Below are 20,513 nucleotides of genomic sequence, written 5' to 3'. Positions count from 1 at the left end.
AGCAGAGGGTGAGGACTCCTCACTGGAAAGGCCTGCACCCAGCAGAGCTTCCGGTTTCGTCATTTTTGTTTGTTTGGATATTTCACTGTCTTCATAAACCTTGCCAGTTGACGGTCTCTAATCCAAACACCCCCGGTTCTGAAACTTGTTGAGTGTTAGGTCTCAAACTTGGAACAAATGGCTAACTAAGGTGCTTATTAACATAAAGTGGACGCTGCCACCACTCTGTCAGCATTGACAATACTTGGCATCTTTCTCCCTCAACCCCGAAGGCTAGTCCAAGGACCCGGCTGTGTTTACCTTCCCCCAGCTAGTCTGGTCCTTGTATAACTCAGGACTTGTATAACTCATTTTGGTTACACCCCTCTCTTGGCCCAGGCTGCCTCTCTTGGTTGGCCAAGCCTTTTGCTCTTCCTCCCCATCTCTCCTCACATGGGCCAGCTCAGTCTGGCCAAGTTCACTCCGGACTCTCCCAGATGCCTCTGCCTCTGCCTCTGGATGTTTTCTCCCTTTTATCTACAATAAACCTCTTCTCCACCATCCCTAGAGCAGCCATGTCCTTCCTTTGTCTCTCTCTTTCTTTTAAAAAAGATTTATTTTACACACACACACACACACACACACACACACACACACACACACACAGTGTTGTGCCTACAAGCCAGAAGAGGACACTAGATCTCATTATAGATGGCTGTGAGCCACCATGTGGTTGCTGGGAATGGAACTCAGGACCTCTGGAAGAGCAGCCAGTGCTCTTAACCGCTGAGCCATCTCTCCAGCCCTTGTCTTCTTTTTCATTTATTGAGTATGGTAGCATGCTGGGTCTGCAGCAACACCACTTGATGGACAGGAACCAAGGCTAAAGAGAGCTCTGACAATTGCCCAGGATCACCAGCCCACACGTGACCAAGCCAGGACTTAAACATGTGCCTGTCTGCAGTGCCTTGGCCCTCGGCCAGGTTTCCTACCTCTTCACCCTCGATGTGTGGGGCCGGTTTGTGGGCATGTTAGTCTATCGAGTAGCATCCCTGACCCATGCCAGTGGCCTCTCTCCCTGGCTATGATGTCTCCAGGTCCCTGTAGAAGCCCTGCCCCTACTGCTACGACTCCGGCGCTCAGGCTGAAGATGTAGCTGCCAGCAGCTCTGCAGCGGGGCTTAGGGGCCAAGGCAGAGTCGAAAGAACTAAAGGACAACTTCAGAGAGTTTCGGCTCTGGGACCCTGAGATCGGGCCCCCAGTACAGCAAGGTACTGGCTGATGTCAGCCTGTTGAGAGGAGCCCAAGATGACTGCAGGGCCTTTGATCTCTGAATAACTGGTGTGCCATGGGCTGGGGGAGGAGAGAACACTGTTGCCCTGCCCCCAGCTGTCTAAGTGTCCCCCGCCTGGGACGGATTTGTCTGGTGGCCATTAGGGAGCTGTCTGATGGTTATCTCCCAGACAGCTTGGTTCTCTCTGTCTGTGATTCTAAACGGGGCTAATGGCCACTTGAGATTCAGATTCCGCTGCTGCCTAGGGCCTTCCCAGTACAGGAGAATCAGCAGTTCCTCACGCCTGCTCACACTCCCACCTCAGACATTTGCTGGAGCCCTGGGCACGGATGCCAATGCCCCCTGTCTGCCATGACCCGGTCAAGTCTCCCAAATGCCTTCTAACCCTTCCCAGACCCAGACAACATGAGCAGGGGCTACAGTAGTGTACCCCAGAAGACCTCCACCTCCTTCACTGTCAGTCCTTAAAAATGTTCATTTAGCCTGGCCTGGTGTCACAGGCCCAGCTACTGGGGAGACTGAGGCAGGAGGATCATGGGTTCTAAGTCATCCTGGATAATTTAGTGAGACTGTGTTTCAAAGTCTGCAAGAGAAAAGGAGGCTGGGATGTAGCTGAGGAGTAAATTGTGTTGTGGATATTGCTCTATGTAAATAAAATTCTGATTGGCCAGTGGCCAGGCAGGAAGTATAGGCGGGACAAGAGAGAAGAGAATTTTGGGAGATAAAAGGCTGGAGAGAGATTCTGCCAGACTTGACCATGGGACCCTGGATGCTGGAGGTAGACTGAGCAGAGTTCTCCAGAGAACACCGCCGGACTGCGCCATACCTTTCCTAGACCCTGCAACCTATCCCTTCATTTGTAAGTTACCCCACAAAATAAACCTCCCTTTTAACTACGTGGAGTGGCCTTAATAATTTCACCAATAAAAGTGCTTGCTTAGCATGGGCGGACACTGGATTTGATCCTCAGCCTACAGGGGAAAATAAAGTTCATCTGACCCTCCTTCCCCAACTCCCTGCCTGTCCTTATCAGTGAGGCTGCCTATGTCCCCCACCCCCACTGCACTCTATCCAGTGGTTGTTGTCATCATCACCATTACCACCACCACCATCATCATCATCACCATCATCATCACCACCATCATCATCACTATTACCACCATCATCACCATCACCACCATCATCATCATCATCATCACCATCATCATCATCATCATCACCATCATCAGCATCAGCATCACCATCACCATCATCATCAGCATCATCATCATCATCATCATCATCACCACCATCATCATCAGCATCATCACCATCATCATCACCATCATCATCACCATCATCACCATCATCATCATCATCATCATCATCATCATCATCATCATCACCACCATCATCATCACCATCATCACCATCATCATCACCATCATCATCACCATCATCACCATCATCATCATCATCATCATCATCACCATCATCATCACCATCATCACCATCATCACCATCATCATCATCACCATCATCATCATCATCATCATCACCATCACCATCATCACCATCATCATCATCACCATCATCATCATCATCATCACCATCATCACCATCATCATCATCACCACCATCACCACCATCATCACCATCATCATCACCATCATCATCATCATCATCACCATCATCACCATCATCATCATCACCATCATCATCATCATCATCATCATCACCATCATCATCATCATCATCACCATCATCATCATCACCACCACCATCATCATCAGCATCATCATCATCATCATCACCATCATCATCATCAGCATCATCATCATCATCATCATCACCACCACCATCGTGACCACTGTCACCACCATCATCATCATCATCATCATCATCACCACCATCATCATCACCATCATCACCATCATCATCACCATCATCACCATCATCATCATCACCATCATCATCATCATCATCATCATCATCATCACCACCACCATCATCATCACCATCACCACCATCATCATCACCATCATCACCATCATCATCACCATCATCATCATCATCATCACCACCATCATCATCATCATCATCACCATCATCACCATCATCATCACCATCATCATCATCATCATCATCATCACCACCATCACCACCATCATCACCATCATCATCACCATCATCATCATCATCACCATCATCATCATCACCACCATCACCACCATCATCACCATCATCATCATCATCACCATCATCATCACCATCATCATCATCATCATCATCATCATCACCATCATCACCATCATCACCATCATCATCATCACCATCATCATCAGCATCATCATCATCATCATCATCACCACCACCATCATCATCACCATCATCACCATCATCATCACCATCATCATCATCATCATCACCACCATCATCATCATCATCATCACCATCATCACCATCATCATCATCATCATCATCACCATCATCATCATCATCATCATCATCATCACCATCATCACCATCATCATCATCATCATCATCATCACCACCATCACCACCATCATCACCATCATCATCACCATCATCATCATCATCATCACCATCATCACCATCATCATCATCATCATCATCACCATCATCATCATCATCATCATCATCATCATCACCATCATCACCATCATCATCATCATCATCATCACCATCATCATCATCATCATCATCACCATCATCATCATCATCATCATCATCATCACCATCATCACCATCATCATCATCATCATCATCACCACCATCACCACCATCATCACCATCATCATCACCATCATCATCATCATCACCATCATCATCATCACCACCATCACCACCATCATCACCATCATCATCATCATCACCATCATCATCATCATCATCATCATCACCATCATCACCATCATCACCATCACCACCATCATCATCACCATCATCACCATCATCATCATCACCACCATCACCACCATCATCACCATCATCATCATCATCATCATCATCATCATCACCATCATCACCACCACCATCATCATCATCACCATCATCATCATCATCATCATCACCATCATCACCACCATCATCATCACCACCATCACCACCATCATCATGACCATCACTCCTCCTCCTCCTCTTCTTAAGATAGTCTCACTGTGTCGGCCTGGAATTTGCTGTGTAGCCCAGGCTGGCCCCAAGCTCTCAGAGTTCATCTGCCTCTGCCTCCTGAGTGTTGGGACTCAAATGTGCACCACCACGCCCAACTCTGTTTCTACTTTTTCTTTGCAGTGCTGGGCCCTGTGGTCTTCTCCTGCTCTGACAGCCTATGGCACCTGTTGCTACAGCCTTACAAAATGGTAAGCAGTTGACTTTGAATACCATCGAGGATTCTGGGACCCTAATCATTGGGGTTTATATCCTTCTCCAGCCCCTCCTCAGCAGCGTGACATTGGGTCAATCCCTGACCACTCTGTGCTGTTACCTCTTCTGCAAAATGTGAGTAAAAACTACCTGCCCAGGAGTGCATTTAATTTTAAAATTACATCTATCTATTCACTTATTTATTTATTTTTAAATTTCTGAGACAAGGTTTCTCTGTGTAACAGTCCTGGTTATCCTGGAATTTGCTTTGTAGACCAGACTGGCCTTGAACTCACAAAGCTCTGCCTGCCTCTGCCTCCCAAATGCTTGGATTAAAGGCATTCACCACCACTACCACCACCTGACTTACGTGTGTGTGTGTGTGTGTGTGTGTGTGTGTGTGTGTGTGTGTGTCTATGGGAATGTGTGGAGGTTAGAGGACAACTTGTAGGATTAATTCTCTCCTTATAACGTGTGGCTCTAACTAAGGTCGTCAGACTTGGCAGCAGATGCTCTTGCCCTGTGAGCCATCTTGCTGGCCTTCAGAGGTGGTTTTTGAGATCTAATAATTTAATTTTTCTAGCATGCTGTTTTGTTTGTTTAAGATACAGTCTTAATCTGTAGCCCAGGTTGGCCTTGGACTTGTGACAATCTTCTTGTCTCAGGCTTTCAAAGGCTGGGAGTCTAGGCATGCGCCACCATAGCTGGCTTCTTCAACATGCTTTGCAAAGATCCTGCCCCACAGAAGGTGTTCCAGCATTGTTAGTTACAAATACTATTAACAGATCCACCTTCACCCCGCGTGTGTTGTATGGGAACACACATGCCACAGCCCGCGTGTGGTGGTCAGAGGACAGCTTACATGCCGTTATGTGGGTCCCAGGCATCAAGTTCTGGTCATCGGGTCAACAGCTAGCACCTTCACCCACTCACCCACTAAGTCATCTCAGTAGCCCTAGGTGGGCCTATACTTAAAATAAAATTTGCAGATCATCCTTGTGTAGCTTTGAACATGTCACACTGCAGAACCTCAATTTCTTTATCTGTGAAATTGGCATCTGAGTGCCAGGAAGATGCTCATTTGGTAAAGTGCATGTGGCCTGAGTCTGATCCTCAGGATCTATCTAAAGAGCCAGGAGTGGCGGCTGCTTATCCCAACACTGTGGACACAGAGAAAAGTGGGTCTCAGGGACTTGCTGTCCATCAAACCTAACTGATTCAGTGAGCCCCAGGTCCCACTGAGAGACTTTGTCTCAAAACTCACAGTGGACCTTTGACCACATAGTGCATATACACACATGTAAACCTGTACACATACATGAACCTGCACACACATGAGTACCCCACCACCACATACACATAAAAAGCCCCATCAGAGAGAGCTGCTAGTCCAGAAGGACGGGATGGAAAGGAAGCATGTGGCCCAGGTTGGTGGCACTTGGCTCCTCCCTAACAGGTCCATTCTACCTGCATTGCCTTTCTGATAAGAATCCTCTTGAAGGGCTTTGTGTCCTACTCAGGGCTGAATTCTCAGCCCTTCTGGCCTTGGCACATAGTAAGTGTTCAATATAGTTTCTCACTGGATGAGCAACTCAGTAACAACAGGGACCATGCTCTGCCCATCTTGGTGCCAGAAACCGGATTTGTGTGATATGTACCCGCCAGTTTGAGTGAGTGTTTGTGAACAGAACAGCTTTGTAGAAGTGCCGTTGGGCTGTTTCCAGTCCAACTGAGAAAGATGTTGTGATGGGTAACTGTATGTGACAGTTGGCGGGGCTGGGGGAGGCTTAGATACTGGGAAAGACACCATCCCTGAGACTGGGAGGCCATTTCAGCTACACAGAGGCTATCACTAACCCACTGTGGGCTTGCACAGAGATAGAGGGCCAGAAAATACCAAGGGAGCTCTGAGGAGAAGCAGAGGTAGCCATATTTCTGCTCTGGGATGTTGGGGCTCCCACTTCTGGGGTCTCTGGGCTCAGATGGAGGCTACCTATGTTACCGCCCCCTTTCTTGTGCATAGTCCCTCTGGCTCAGACTGGAGGTGTAGTGAAGATTTGCCTGGGGCTCTGCTCCAGCCTCCACACTCACGTGAGTCAACCTCTCAGAATAAATCTGCCTCTCTATTGGATCTGTTTTCCTAGAGAACTTTGACTAAGACAAAGACTTATTCGCTTATCCCAAATCTCTCCAAGTCTTTTGTGAAATGAAGCTATTAATAACACTCACCACATAAGATTATTCTGAAGAATAAATGAAGAATTTCCTGGAAAATGTTCATTTGTGTCTTCACTTGGGCCTTGCTTTCCTCTTCTGTAAATGGGCATTTGCTCATTCATTCACTGACTCACTCAGACACAGTGTCTAAGGGCACTGCATTGTGGTTGAGATTCAGGGAATTCACAGAGGCATGCAGGCTCCAGTTCCTGTCGAGAGGGTCTTTGCAGATGCTGGAGTACAGGACACTGTTAGAGACACAGTCAGTGGGAGAAGAGCCACAGCGTGTGTGGGTGGACAGTGTGGCTGGAGGGATGGCCGAGTAGGTGTGCCAGAGGGCTGACTAGCAAGAGCGTCAGCCACCAGCTTGTGTGTGTTTGAATCACCCACATCCTATCATCTGAAATGGACTAGCCCTCTGTGGGTTCTGGTTCTGTACCTCCAGTGCCTCTGTGGTCCTACATAGCCCCTGGCTCACAGAGCCACGGCCAGGGACTGGATGTGAAGTCCCATTACAGTGAGCAGACATCTTGTTTTCCACCTCCTTCAGGGGAACCCCCACTCCAACACACACACACTCAGTGCAGAACAATGTTAGAGAAGGGTCTCTGCTTTGTTCTCCAAATACATGCCAGCGGTTTCCTGTGGGATCCAGTGAGAAGCTTGGGCAAGGGAGATGTCGGGGAAGCCAAGCTGGGCTTCTGGGCTACTGTATCCAAGGATCCATCATATGCTTATCTCATTGACTCGCTAACTCCAGGAAACTGGCTCCTGCCAGCCAAACTCACAAGAGACTGAAATATTTGAAGTAGAAATTTACATTTAAGCTAGGTGTATTGGGAGGGATTATTCATCTCCAGCAACCAGAATATTCGCACCTGTTACCCACAGCAGGTCTTTTTTCTTTTATTTTCAGCAGAAAGAAATTTATATGCCAGGGGTATTTAAATGTCAGGCGTGGTTGTGTTGGCAATGGCCTGGCCAGGGTTAGAAGTCTCGGTGGCCCATCTGCAGTAGGTCTCGGGGGAAAAAGCAAGACTTATGAGGTGAGAGCCTGCCTGGGCCGCCTCTTCCGTGGGAAAGGCTTCCCTGCAGTATTTTCTGTCTTGCCAATGCCGCGTTTCATTTTAAATTGCAGCTGAAACATATTTTCCCTCTTGCTATTACACCTCTTAAATTGTCTCTCCCTCTGCTGTTGTCTCTGTAAAGTGTTTTGCATGAAACCCACACAGCAGTGTTGTTTTGTCCCCGGTGAGGTTTAACAGCAAAGGCAGGTGCAGACTCAAGTCCACAGATGACAGTGCTTTGAGTCTGGGTCACACGTGTCTGACAACACATGCCTGTGTATGTGTGGGCTTGTGGAGGTGTCTATGGGTACGCCTGTGCCCATGTCAATGTTTGCTAATATAGACGTGTCTAGGTACACTTTGGTATAATTTGCTTGGGTGTTCGTGATGAAATTAAGTGTATGTTTGCATGCAAGCACACACCCACCCGGCATTCTCCGTATGCACAAAAACGCAAATGTGCATGTACATGCATATCATATGTATGACCCGTGCATATGTCCAGGTCCCCGCATCTCTCTCTCTCCCTGTCTCTTCTTGCTTCTCGGGTTAGCATCTCTTGCTAACCCCACCCAAGAGCCTTGGCCACGTTTTTGGTGGCGGTTGGCAAGGACCACTGGAAATACTGATTCAGCCAGAACTAACCGCGGCCACAGCTCTCTGGTTTGGTCCAGCTATCCCCATCCCCCAGCGCAGAGCAGCCGTACCACCGCAGCTGGTCTGAGCTCTGAGCATCCCTGGCTACCAGCAACCGGCCGGTGCTGAGGAGTGACAGGGTCGCCCAAAGATGGGCAAAGCCTTCCAGACCAACCTGGTCTCCTGGCCCTTCCGGGGGAGACCGAAACACAGAGCGGCGCAAGGCGGAGGTGGGCGGTGGAGGGGGCGTCTCGGTCGCTCGGGGTCCAGCGAATGCTGAGCAGAAACCAATGGGTGATTGTGGCCCAACGGGGATCCCTCGGAGGCAGCCAATGACCTCGCTTCGCTCTGCACCCCGCCCTTGCCACAGCGCGCAGCTGGACCATTGGAGCCAGCAGGATGGGGGAGCGCAGCACCAGTTCTGGGAGCAGGGGGCGTGGCTCAGATCAGGGCCCGCCCATCCCTCCCGGCTAGGCTCCCCATTGGCCAGACTGCGGCGCCGCGGCGAGTGGAGAGGCGGGACGCGGGGCGCGCATATGGGCGTGGCTTGAGGGCGTGGCCGGCGGGGGGCGGGGCGGCGGCGCTGTCGCAGTGAGAGCTTGAGCGGCGGCCGCCCGTCTGGAGCTGCAGCGGGGGAGGCTGCGCGGCGAGTGGAGCCGCGGGGCCGGGAACAGGTGATCGCAGCCGGAGACCCGCGCCCTCCCGAGTTGCGGCGTCCGAGTCCGCGCTCTTGGGCGCAGCGGCAGCCGCCCAGCCCCGGGCTGATCGAGGCCAGCTATAGGCTTCGCACGCTCTTCCCGGGCATCCCTCTGCCCGCGCGAACGTCTGAAGCCCCCGGGTTCCGCGAAGCCTCGGGAGCCGTAGCTGCGCGCGGCGGAGCAAAGTTGTGGACGTGTCCGGATCGCCGGGCCCCGCGCCGTCACCACCAGCCAGGCGCGCGCTCTAGGAGCGGTGCTCGCGCTGCAGCCCCGGGGGCTTCCGTTGCAAACTGCTCCAGAGGCTGAAACTTCGAGTGCGGGCGGGTCGGGGCCTGCGGGTGTCCCTGCACACCCTGCTAGGGCGTCACAGACGGCATGTGAGGGCTCCGGCGCGGGAAGGCGCGGGCTCTGTGGACCAGGCGGAGGGCAGGTTGCGGCGCACGGCGGGCCCGGGCTCCAGCCGAGCAGCCCCCTTCGCCCGGGCCCCGCCGAGGCCGCCGCGCCCCCGCCCTCGCGCGGGAGGACTCGCTCCAAACTCCCTGAACTTCAGGCGGGTCCCAGAGCGGCGGCCTCGGGGTGCGCAGCCCTGCCCGGGGACCCCAACCGCTGCGCTCTCGTTCCTTACCCTTGAAGACTCTGAGGACTCCTGGGAGCCCCGGCGGAGCTGACAGCCCCCTGCTGCTGGCCGCGCCGCGATGCTCGTGAGGAAAGTGCCGGGCTTCGTCCCGGCCTCGGCGTGGGGGCTGCGGCTGCCGCAGAAGTTCCTTTTCCTGCTCTTCCTCTCGGGCCTCATCACCCTGTGCTTCGGCGCCCTGTTCCTGCTGCCCCACTCCTCTCGCCTCAAGCGCCTCTTCTTGGCCTCGCGTACCCAGCAGCCCGGCCTGGAGGTGATGGCCGAAATCGCCGGCCACCACCCGGTGCCCGAGCAAGAGCCGCCTCCCAACCCTGCCCCCGCGGCTCCGGCCCCAGGCGAGGACGATCCCGGCCGCCCGGTTGGTGTCCTCCGTAGGAAAGGGTGGCTGCGGCGCACCCGCCCCACCGGGCCCCGGGAGGAGGGCAACAGTGTTGCAGCCCCCAGGCCACAAGAAGAGAGTGCCCGGTTCAGTTTCGACTATAAGGCTTTCCGCAGCCGCCTTCGACACCCGGTCTTGGGGACAAGGACGGATGAGAGTAAGGAGTCCCAGAGTCTAGTGCGAGCTCAGCGCGAGAAAGTCAAAGAGGTAAGCACCCCCCGCCCTAACACACACCTCCCGCCAAGACTTCCCGCAGCAAGCATTTCCCCCTTCTTGACCCCTCCTGGCTCCCGGTCTACCTGAGACCCTTCAGGCACACTGCAGCACGTCCTCTCTCTCCAAAGTTTCTCTCCTCCGTGCACACTTTAGGGTAACTAGGGCTTTAGCTTATGGCTTCTACCCAATCTCTAGACGGATCTTTCCTGTTGAGTGCCCAGCCCTAGTGGGCTCCACGCTTTCCCTTGCTGGGCTGCTAGTGCGGAGTGGACTCTAGGTCCTTAGTTTGCATTTGTACAGGAGGGAGCCACTGGAAATTTTCTCGCTCACTGTGTGTCTTTAAGTCTTGACTTCCCCTAAGCCCCAGCAGGATATAGAAACCCAAGATGTGTGAGGTATTTGGTGCCCTATTTTGTAATCTCTCAGCATCTTGCAACCCAGTGGTGTCTAGCATTCCTGCTAACTGCTTCTATCGAGCTTTGCAACAAATTGTACATAATTGCATGTGAAAGAAGAAGGAATGATCAATAAAGCAGTGGTAGTGTTACAGAAGCTCTGAAGTTATTGGCTTAATGAGGTGGGTCTTGGACTGGTTCCCTGTAAGGATTGGACCACAGAGGGATTTAGAAGGATCACCTTTAGTCAGAGTCTTAATTTAAGACAGCAAAAACAAACACAGCATGGACATGGCTTGCAGACGGTTGCCAAGAAGCCTCTGGTACCTGAATGTTCTGCCCCACCCCAGCTAAGAGTGGTCTGTGTGAGATGTGTGGCCAGAATAGCAGAGGGGGCTGCAGTGACACCCCCGGGCCACAAGGGGGCTGTGAGCAAGCAATGGGCCAGGGTCTCCTCCCTGGCAAGAAGAGGATGCTCTCCCGTTCCTGGGGACCCAGAAGGAAAGCGCTGCTGCAGTCCGGACCTCTGAGTTTCCTGCAGGAAGTCAGCAGGCCTGCTTTTGTTTTAGAAAGAACAGGCAGCACCTTTAGGATCTCCCTTGTGAAGACGAGCTAGAGCCCCTGGAGGGCTTGGCTACCCTCTTCCCTTGCAGGAGCTGCGCTTCCTCCCAGTGCCCAGCTCATCACCACCATTTATGTCTGCTTGTACTCGAAGGTACCATGCAGAGCCCTGTTTTTTTTTTTTTCCTAGATAAGAGTTTCTCTGTGTAGCCTTGGCTGTTCTGGAACTTGCTCTGTAGATAAGACTGGCCTCGAACTCACAGAGATCTGCCTGTGTCTGCTTCCCGAGTGCTGGGATTCAAGGTGGGCACCACCACTGCCCAGCTCTGTTTGAGACTCTTAACAAGCAACCACAGGACATGTGAAGTCACTCAGAAGCTAAGTCCTTGATGTGTGCACACGAGCGACTCTCAGTTTCCCGATCTCCACTCAACTCTCAAAGGTCAATCAAAGACTAGAATTTTCAATAGTTAAGCAAGAGACACCATCTCTCCTAGTTCTGTTCAGAGGCTATCTTGTGCCCAGTTCACCCGGGCCATTTGCCTCTCCCTTTCCGGAAGCTGTTCCTCTTGCACTGTTCTGGACCCCCTTGGCAGGCCGCAGCTCCCAGTGAAATCAATCACATATACGTTGCGTGCATGCATACATGCAATTTCTCAAGGGATGCCTAGAGCTACCAAGAAATTGTCAAAAAAGATCTCCAAAAGGATTGAGAATTCACTACTGTGGAAGAGGTACCCTTCTGAAAGCCCGGGTTAGAGCATCCCTGATGGGCGGGGGTGGGGTGGTAGGCTGGCTGCTGGAGGGGAGCTTGCCTTTGTCCATGCAGCGGTAGCCTTGTTACTAGCAGAGGCCCCTGTTCCAACTTTCTGCAGTGGCTGGGGCTGGTAGGAGGTGTGAGGACTCTGTGCTTTGCAGGTGGGTGTGAAATGATACAGTGGGAGGAGGGTTACATTGTTGCCAGGTATCTGGATCTGTGATGTGTCATCTCCTTACACCCTTGGTGTAGCTAGAGGCATGTAACTGCTCTTCCATAGTCTTCTCTTTCTCTGTCTTGGAGACTGCAAGCTCCTCAGAGTGGTGGGTGCTGGGCTACATTCACAGTTATGTTTGGGGGCCTGTGGTCTTCTCGAGCTACTTGACTTTGACCCTGCCCCATGTCTCCATTCTGACAATGGTGGGTGGAGTCTTTTAGAAGTTAACATGCGGTGACTGTCCCTACTGTCCCACTAGAGGAGGCATCCACAGCTGGAGGTGTCTGTTCATGGTCCTTCGGTTTCTCTCCGTGTCATGCCTAGGGGTGAATCATTTTAAAGGTGCCTGTTTTCCAAAAAGGGACCGTGGCATTTGTCTCTGGTTTGTTTATTTCCAGACATGGATTGATTAGACCCAAGGAGAAGTAAGGCTAGCATCAGATAAAAAGCGCCCTGTTCTTATGAGATTTTTAAAGTGAAAATAAACATCGGGACAGAATCAGAGAGGGTGATAGATGGGAGTGGATGGGAACTGGACACTCTGGCCCCTGATTTGAGAGATGGATGTGGGTGCAAAGCCTGTGCTGATAAGATGGGTCAAAGTTGCAGGTTCTGGTTATCCGTGTGTCAGGAAATACTTTGTCACCTCCTGGTTTTGGAATCTTGGAGAGAGCAGTGTGTGTGTGTGTGTGTGTGTGTGTGTGTGTGTGTGTGTGTGTGTACAAGAGAACAAGGGTCGATGTCTCAGCTTAGCTGCCAGTTATTTGTCTTTGGGAAAACCACGTCTCTTCCGGCCTGGACCTCCCTGTAAGATTGGATGAAAGAAAGAGGATAGGCTGTCGGTGAACACTGGTCCAGCTCTGGCCCTCTGTAGAGTTCCACGATGGTCAGGGTCACCCTAGCAATTGAACTTTCTTCATTCTTTTTTTTTTCCGAGACAGGGTTTTTCTGTAGCTTTGGAGCCTTTCCTGGAACTCCCTCTGTAGACCAGGCTGGCCTCGAACTCACAGAGATCCGCCTGCCTCTGCCTCCCAAGTGCTGGGATTACAGGCGTGCGCCACCAGTGACTGGCCACTTTTTCCATTCTTGCACCTCTTAGTCCTACCAGGTCAAGTGTAATCATGTGGTGATGGCTTTGATGGCAGTGATGGACATTGCCATATCCCTAGCTTCTACTCACGGACAGCCATTTAAATGTTGATTAATTTAGTTATTCCCAGCACTCGTATTGAACTTGGGAGATGGTGTTGAATGGCTGGCTCTACAGTTTGTGCTCATGAAGGGCAAAGATGCTGACTGGAATTCAAAAGGGAACAGGCATGTTAACTACTTCTTTTCCAGCTCTGAGGACCGTATGGACCCACAGGGATGCCTTTTGGCATTGTTGTATGGTGTCATCTACCTATGTGTTGAGACATTCATAGTTGTCCTGGGACATGTGCAGTCTGAGGGCTGCAGGTTACACACATGTTTAATAGGGAATGGGAGTCCTTGTCCATTGGTGGATGGTCTGTGGATTCTTACACGTGAAAAGAGGTGGGAATGGGCACCCTGTTAGAATCAAACCCAGGGAAATAATTTACACTGTTCTGAATTCATGACTGTAGGTTGCTGATCTGAAAAACCTTATGGGTCCCTCTCAATGAAGGGGGCTTTTGTCAAATGGAATGGGTAATCTAGGACCATGATACTGGTGACTGGTTTTGGGTGTCCTCCTAGCCCATATGTTACTTTTGGACAAATCATAGGCAGGATCGTTCCTTCTGCCTCCTCTTCCTGAAGGGCAAAGGGAACCTGGATTGCATTTCTGCTTTGTTGTCCAGTTGGCCCTGGACTCTCATGTGGCACCTCACAACAGTCTTGCAAAGAATCCAGCCTGGGTTCAACTCTGCCTGTGGTCTTGGCCTTGATATAGTAAAACCAAGAGAATTCAGGGGGCACTCTTCTCTTCCCCCTGACCCCCTGTTTATTGCTGTGTTCATGGATCTGCCCTAGTACTTGGGTCTGGTGTGACATTTAGTTGTCCCAGATATTTGAATATTGATTCAGCTTATTCAAGATCTGTACATTGGGCTGGTGTGGTGGTTTGAATGTAATGGCCCCCATAAACTCATAGGGAGTGGCACTATTAGGAGGTGTTGGAGTAGGGTACGACCTTGTTGGTGGACGTGTGTCATTGTGGGGGTAGGCGTTGAGGTTTCCTATGCTCAAGCTACTGTCCAGTGTTACAGTCGATTTCCTGTTGTCTGTGAGATGTAGGACTCTCAGCTACCTCTCCAGCACCATGTCTGGCTGCATGCCGCCATGTCCCACCATGATGATAATGGACTGAACTTCTGAACTGTTAGAGAGCTACCCCAATTAGATGTTGTTCTTTATAAGAGTTGCCATGGTCATGGTGTTTCCTCACAGCAATAGAAACCCTAACTAAGACATCTGCGGAGATTGGTCTGTTAGTAAAGTACTTGAGGACCTGAGTTCAAACCTCAGAACCTATGGAAAAAAGCAGAGCTTGGTGATGTGTCCTTCTTATCCCAGTCATGAGGCAGTAGACAGGTGGATCCTTAGGACTTATGGGCCAGTTAGCCTAGTCAAAAAAAGGAAAGAAAAAAAAAGCATGTAAGGTGCTTGCTGCCAAGCCTGAATTTGACTCTGATCCCTGAGACCCACATGTGGGATGAGAGAACCCGTTCCACAACTTGTCCCCTGACCTTCACTGACAAGTCGTGGCGCTGTGGCCTGTGTGTTGCACCCGATCCATAGGCAAAAAAAATACACATAAAAAGAATTGCTGTTCTTAGAGGAAAAGTGAAAGCAAGATGGATAACGGATAACACTAACAACGAGAGGTTGACCTCTGACCCCAACACACACACACACACACACACACACACACACACACACACACACACCCTTGTAAATGAACAGTTAAGGCTGCTGCTAGTTGAGGCTGGATCTTTGCCCCAAGAGCACCTGTGATTTCCAAAGAGGCTGACAAGGACCTCCAGCCAGGTTTAAGGGTTTAATGGCTCAGCCACCCAAGAGGTTGGCTAGAAGTATCAGTAATTTTCCAAGGCTAATTTGAAGAGGGCAGAGGTGAATGAACTCTTTCCTGCCTGGATAGCAGAGCACCTGGAGGATGCTTTTAATTGTCCCAGAGTGCCTGTGGCTTGGCAAGCAATGTCCCTGGCTATATGCTTGACCCCCCCCTCCCCAAGCCTCCAGGATACTGCCGGCTGTGACAGGTGATGTTGTCATCTTGGCGAATGATCTTTGCTCCTCATTAGTAGGCTGCTTCATTAGTCATGTGTAGTTTCTCTGATTTATCATCACTGGTACCAGGGACAGGTGGGAAAATTAAAAGGCATTGTGTTCTTTGTAGCATGTGAGTCGGAGTCTGGGAGATGTGCAGGATCTATTAGGAATGGTTCAGATCGAAATGGCTTCGCCTCGAAGAGCTGGCTTGCAGACACATCAGAGATCCTTTTCGTCTCCCCTGCTCCTCTGGTTCCTATGTGCCTCATTGTGTAGTTCATCTGACTTAGGTGGAGACAGGCTGTAAGAAGTGGACACATCCCTTGGGACACATCCCTTGGGACACATCCCTCGGGACACTCTTGTATCTTGAGCCCAGCCACACCCTTCCAACTCCTCCTTAGAACTGCGTGCCTCAGTTCCTCCCCGGCCAGCGACTGTTAACACCTGCAGATCGATGCCTCTCTACCTTCTGTCTGGTTGCCAGTCTTTTGGGAGACTGGGCATTAGAGAAGTGATTGCTTCCTGGGCCTCACATCCTTAACTCTGTCTTTAGTGTTAGACAAGAAACAAATGAAATGATGCCGTAAAGAAGTCAGCTGTTTATTTCACAGTAGAGTTAGCAGGGGGGGTGAGACTATAGATTCCCTGAGGTGTTCAGAGTGACTGATTTACACCCATGCACACAAGATGCCTTTCTCCAGCTTTCCCGCAAGGCCGATCTAGTACTCCACCAAACATAAATATTGTGATATATATTAGGCATACTTTGCTCAGAGGGTCTTATATCTTTCCACTTATTGGAAAAAATCAATCAGGCTTGTAGATGGCAAAGCCTGGCACAGGGAAGCTGCTTGGTAATCTTGGTGGGCACCAGGCCTTGAGAGTGCTGGTACTCAAGCTTGTGACATCACTAGTCTGCATCCTGAGTTGAGGGCGGGGTAGGGAACTTGTCAAGAGTTTTAAGAAACTCTTTTCCGTCACGTGTCTGTTGGCCACGTGGGCAGTGGCTTAGCCATGGAATGATGAACACAGGACAGCGGTTGCCTTGAGTGAAATCATGGCTGTTTCTTACATGTCTTGAAGATAGGGGCTGTATGTAGAGCATATCCTGGTGTCACGAGCCAGGGATGACTGTTGTGACGGCTCATTGTGCCTGCAGTTCAGAAACACTGGGCTCAACCAGACAGCTTCCGGCAGAGGTTTGACATACAAATATTTGCATAAATGGGGGGAAAACAATACATTTCCTTGGCTTCATGTTTCCATGGCTGATAATGGAGACTTCTCAAAGACTTTTGACAGCCCGAGGATACTAGTCCCACCTCCTTCTTCCGCCTTCATTTCTCATCTCTTTGGGCCTAGTTAACACCCAGCTTAGGTATAGATCTCACCCCCACCTCTTTTTTTTGGGGCGTGGGGGGGTCGAGACTGGGTTACTCTGTTTAGCTCCGGCTGTCCTGGAACTCTCTCCAGATCCTGTCCCTGAGAAAGCCTGCTAAGCAGCAGCTCCTCCCACTGAGACCATGCCTACAGGGTATTTAAGACCCAGCCCATAGACCTGGGGGTGCTTTGCTCAGATTAAACCTGGACTTTTAATTCAGTCTGATCTGATTTATTGCATTGGCAGAGAAACCCAATATTGGGGTACCGAAACCCTTCACCATTTGCCTGCCTCTGCCTAATCCTCTGCCGGGATTAAAGGCACTGCACCACCAATGCCAGCTCTCTTTCTCTTAACACAGTCTACACAGATGAGAGCCCTGTTTTGGCATCCCCACCTTTCAAGAGAGCAACAGCCACAGGCCTCAGTGAGGTTGCTCAGCTACAGGTGTTTGCTGTTCCCCACTCTCGAGGTTTGTTTTCTTAGATTTTGGTTGAGAGCCCGCCAGATCGAAGAGGTAGGTGTTGATCACAGCTCTTCCTCACACGGGTCTGGCTGTCTTTCATCTCAACAGTGGCTTCTTTTTTTGTTTTTTGTTTTTTCTTCCTTCCTTCCTTCCTTCCCTTCTTCCTTCCTTCCTTCCTTTCTTTCTTTTTTGGTTTTTTAAGACAGGGTTTCTTTGTGTAGTTTTGGTGATTGTCATGGATCTTGCTCTATAGACCAGGCTGGCCTAGAACTCACAGAGATCCACCTGGCTCTGTTATAGGTGTGCGCCACTGTCACATGGCTGTTTTTGTTATTTTTCTAGATGGGGTTTCTCTGTGTAACAGCTCTGGCTGTCCTAGAACTCGCTTTGTAGACCAGGCTGGCCTTGAACTCACAGAGATCCACCTGGCTCTGCCTCCTGAGTACTGAGACTAAAGGTGTGTGTCATCATCACCCACTGCCTGGCAGCAGTGGCTTCTTTCACTGAAACTGAAGCTGGAGTGGCTGGCCACAGGATTTAGTAAGGTCTGTGGAAACTTTTGTGAGGCAAATTTGAGGCTTTTTCCCCCCTTAAAAATTAAATATATATGTGCGTGCGTGCATGCGTGAGTTTATGTGCATACATGTGTCCTTGGTGGGGCACTGGATTCGCTGGAACTGAAGTTACAGGGGGTTGTGAGCTGCCTGATGTGGGTGCTGGGAACCAAACTTGGGTCCTCTGCAAGAGCAGTAAGTGCTCTTAACCTCTGAGCCACCTCTCCAGCTCCAACTTTGGTACTTTTGACTAATGCCCTCCTAGGTAGATGACTAACAATGGAGCTTTTGTCCGGCATATTCTGGGTCAGCTCCTTTTCTGGGGAGCCTTCATTTTCAGTCAGCAAATAATGGGGGATTGTTCTTTCCCTCCTCACCTTTCACCTCAGTCACCTTCTGCCGCATCCCACCAAACAGAAGTCATTCTTGGCAGCTCAGGTCTTCACACACATATAGACTCTTCTTTTCCACAGCTTTGTGGTGTAGGCGTTGTTTAGGTAAGTGTAGTTTATTTATAGTGAAATGCACAGATCTTTGTTTGTTTGTTTGTTTGTTTTTTTTGGACAGGTCGGGGGGGTTGTTGAGACAGGGTTTCTCTGTGTAGGCCTGGCTGTCCTGGAACTCACTCTGTAGACCAGACTGGCTTCAAACTTAGAGGTCACCTGCCCCTGCCTCCTGAGTGCTGGGGTTAAAGGCGTGTGCCACCACCACCACCACCACCAAGGCTGAAATGCACAGATCTTGAATAGAGTCTGCTGAGTTCCGTCCCCTTCAGAAATGTTTTTGCTTTTTTGGGATCCATCTATCACCATCTCCATCCTGATTTCTCCCAGAAGACATCAGTGTAGCCTGGTGCCCTAGTCAGGGTTTCTGTTGTTGTGGAGAGACACCATGACCATGGCAATGCTTATATAAAGGAGACATACAATGGGGTCACAGTTTCAGAGGTTTAGTCCATTATCATCATGGCGCCTGCAGGCAGATATGGTGCTGGAGAAGGAGCTGAAGGAGCTGAGAATTCTACGTCTTGATCCAGAGGCAGCAGGAAATGGATGGAGACACAGGATGGATACCTCAAAGCCCGCCCCACAGTGACACATTTCCTCCAACAAGGCCATACCCACTCCAACAAGGCCACGCCTCCTAATAGTGCCACTCCCTTTGGGGGCCATTTTTTTCTAACCACCACACCTGGGGTAAGTAGCACAGGAAAGTATGTCGTTCCCTGCGGATAAGGCCTCCTTCCTCAATGAGAGTGTTTTCATAATGTCACAAGGCACATGCCACTCTACTTGAGGTGTATTCCTTTTTGTGACCCCTGTGTGTGTCTGTTCACCTGTGGTTGGATTTTTGCATTGTTTCCAGTGTTTATTATGTGAAACAAACAAAAACTACTTATAAATTTAAAAATGTATGTATGTATGTATATCTGTATATCTGTCTGTATATGTGCACCCTGTGGTGCCTGGTCTATACAGAAAGTTCCAGGACAGCCAGAGCTACACAGAGAAACCCTTCTCAAAAAAAAAAAAAATTTTTTTTTTTTTGAGACAGTTTTTCTATGTAGTCCTACCTGCCCTGGAGTTTGCTCTGTAGATCAGTCTGACTTAGAACTCACGGAGATCCTCCTGCCTCTGCCCCGAGGGCTGGGGTTAAATGTGTGCACCACTGAAGCTGGCTAGTTTGTTTGTCTGTTTGTAAAGTGTAATGTCTTTCTGTCACGACCTTATTAAATTCTTTAGACTGAGGCCGGCTCTTTATTTGGACCTTTAATGTGTGCCTTGCCTAGTATGGTCTTGTTTCTCCTGTCCAGATGTCTGGAGTCAGTTTCTCTTCTTCCACCTTTCCATGAGTTCTAGGAACTCACGTCATCAGGCTTGCACTGCAGGTGCCGTTACAAGCTGGCCCGTCCGTCTGTCTGTTGTCGAAGAGGGCTCCAGTTCTGTGCTAGATAGAGGGGCTAAGAGCTGGTAGGGGAGCCTTATTCTTTTTCTGTTTGTTTGTTTGTTTGTTTTCCGGACAAGGTTTCTCTGTGGAGCCCTGGCTATCCTGGAACTCACTCTGTAGACCAGGCTGGCCTTGAACTCAGAGATACTTCTGCCTCTGTCTCTTGAGTGCTGGAATTAAAGGTGTGTTTCATGGGGGGGGGGCACTGGAGAGATGGCTCAGAGGTTAAGAGCATTGGCTGCTCTTCCAGAGGTCCTGAGTTCAATTCCCAGTAACCACATGGTGGCTCACAACCATCTGTAATGAGATCTGGTGCCCTCTTCTGGCCTTCAGGGACACATGCAAACAGAACACTGTATACATAATAGATAAATAAATCTTAGAAAAAGCAAGGATCCCTCCAGGGATAAGCTTTGTTTGGCTTCATCATCAAGATAGCAGACACAGCTTTTTTTAAATTTTTTTATTTTTATAAATGCATTTTTATCAGG

At 50.0% G+C, this 20,513-nt stretch overlaps 1 protein-coding gene across 1 annotated transcript in view; it reads left to right on the top strand.

Annotated features, from left to right (window-relative positions):
* The first annotated feature begins 9,120 nt into the window (after positions 1 to 9,120).
* Positions 9,121 to 20,513, top strand: part of Man1c1 (mannosidase alpha class 1C member 1) — a 148,501-nt gene continuing 137,108 nt past the window's right edge. Inside the window, exon 1 of the mRNA XM_036178508.1 lies at positions 9,121 to 10,477. Coding sequence (XP_036034401.1) covers positions 9,953 to 10,477 — 525 coding nt within the window. The 5' untranslated portion in view covers positions 9,121 to 9,952. The remainder of the gene's footprint in view (positions 10,478 to 20,513) is intronic.

This window comes from Onychomys torridus, chromosome 2 (assembly GCF_903995425.1).
Source record: "Onychomys torridus chromosome 2, mOncTor1.1, whole genome shotgun sequence".
In the NCBI taxonomy this organism is placed as follows: domain Eukaryota; kingdom Metazoa; phylum Chordata; class Mammalia; order Rodentia; family Cricetidae; genus Onychomys; species Onychomys torridus.
Note: the sequence above shows the minus strand (reverse complement) of the source record. Positions and strands in the feature narration are given on the sequence as shown.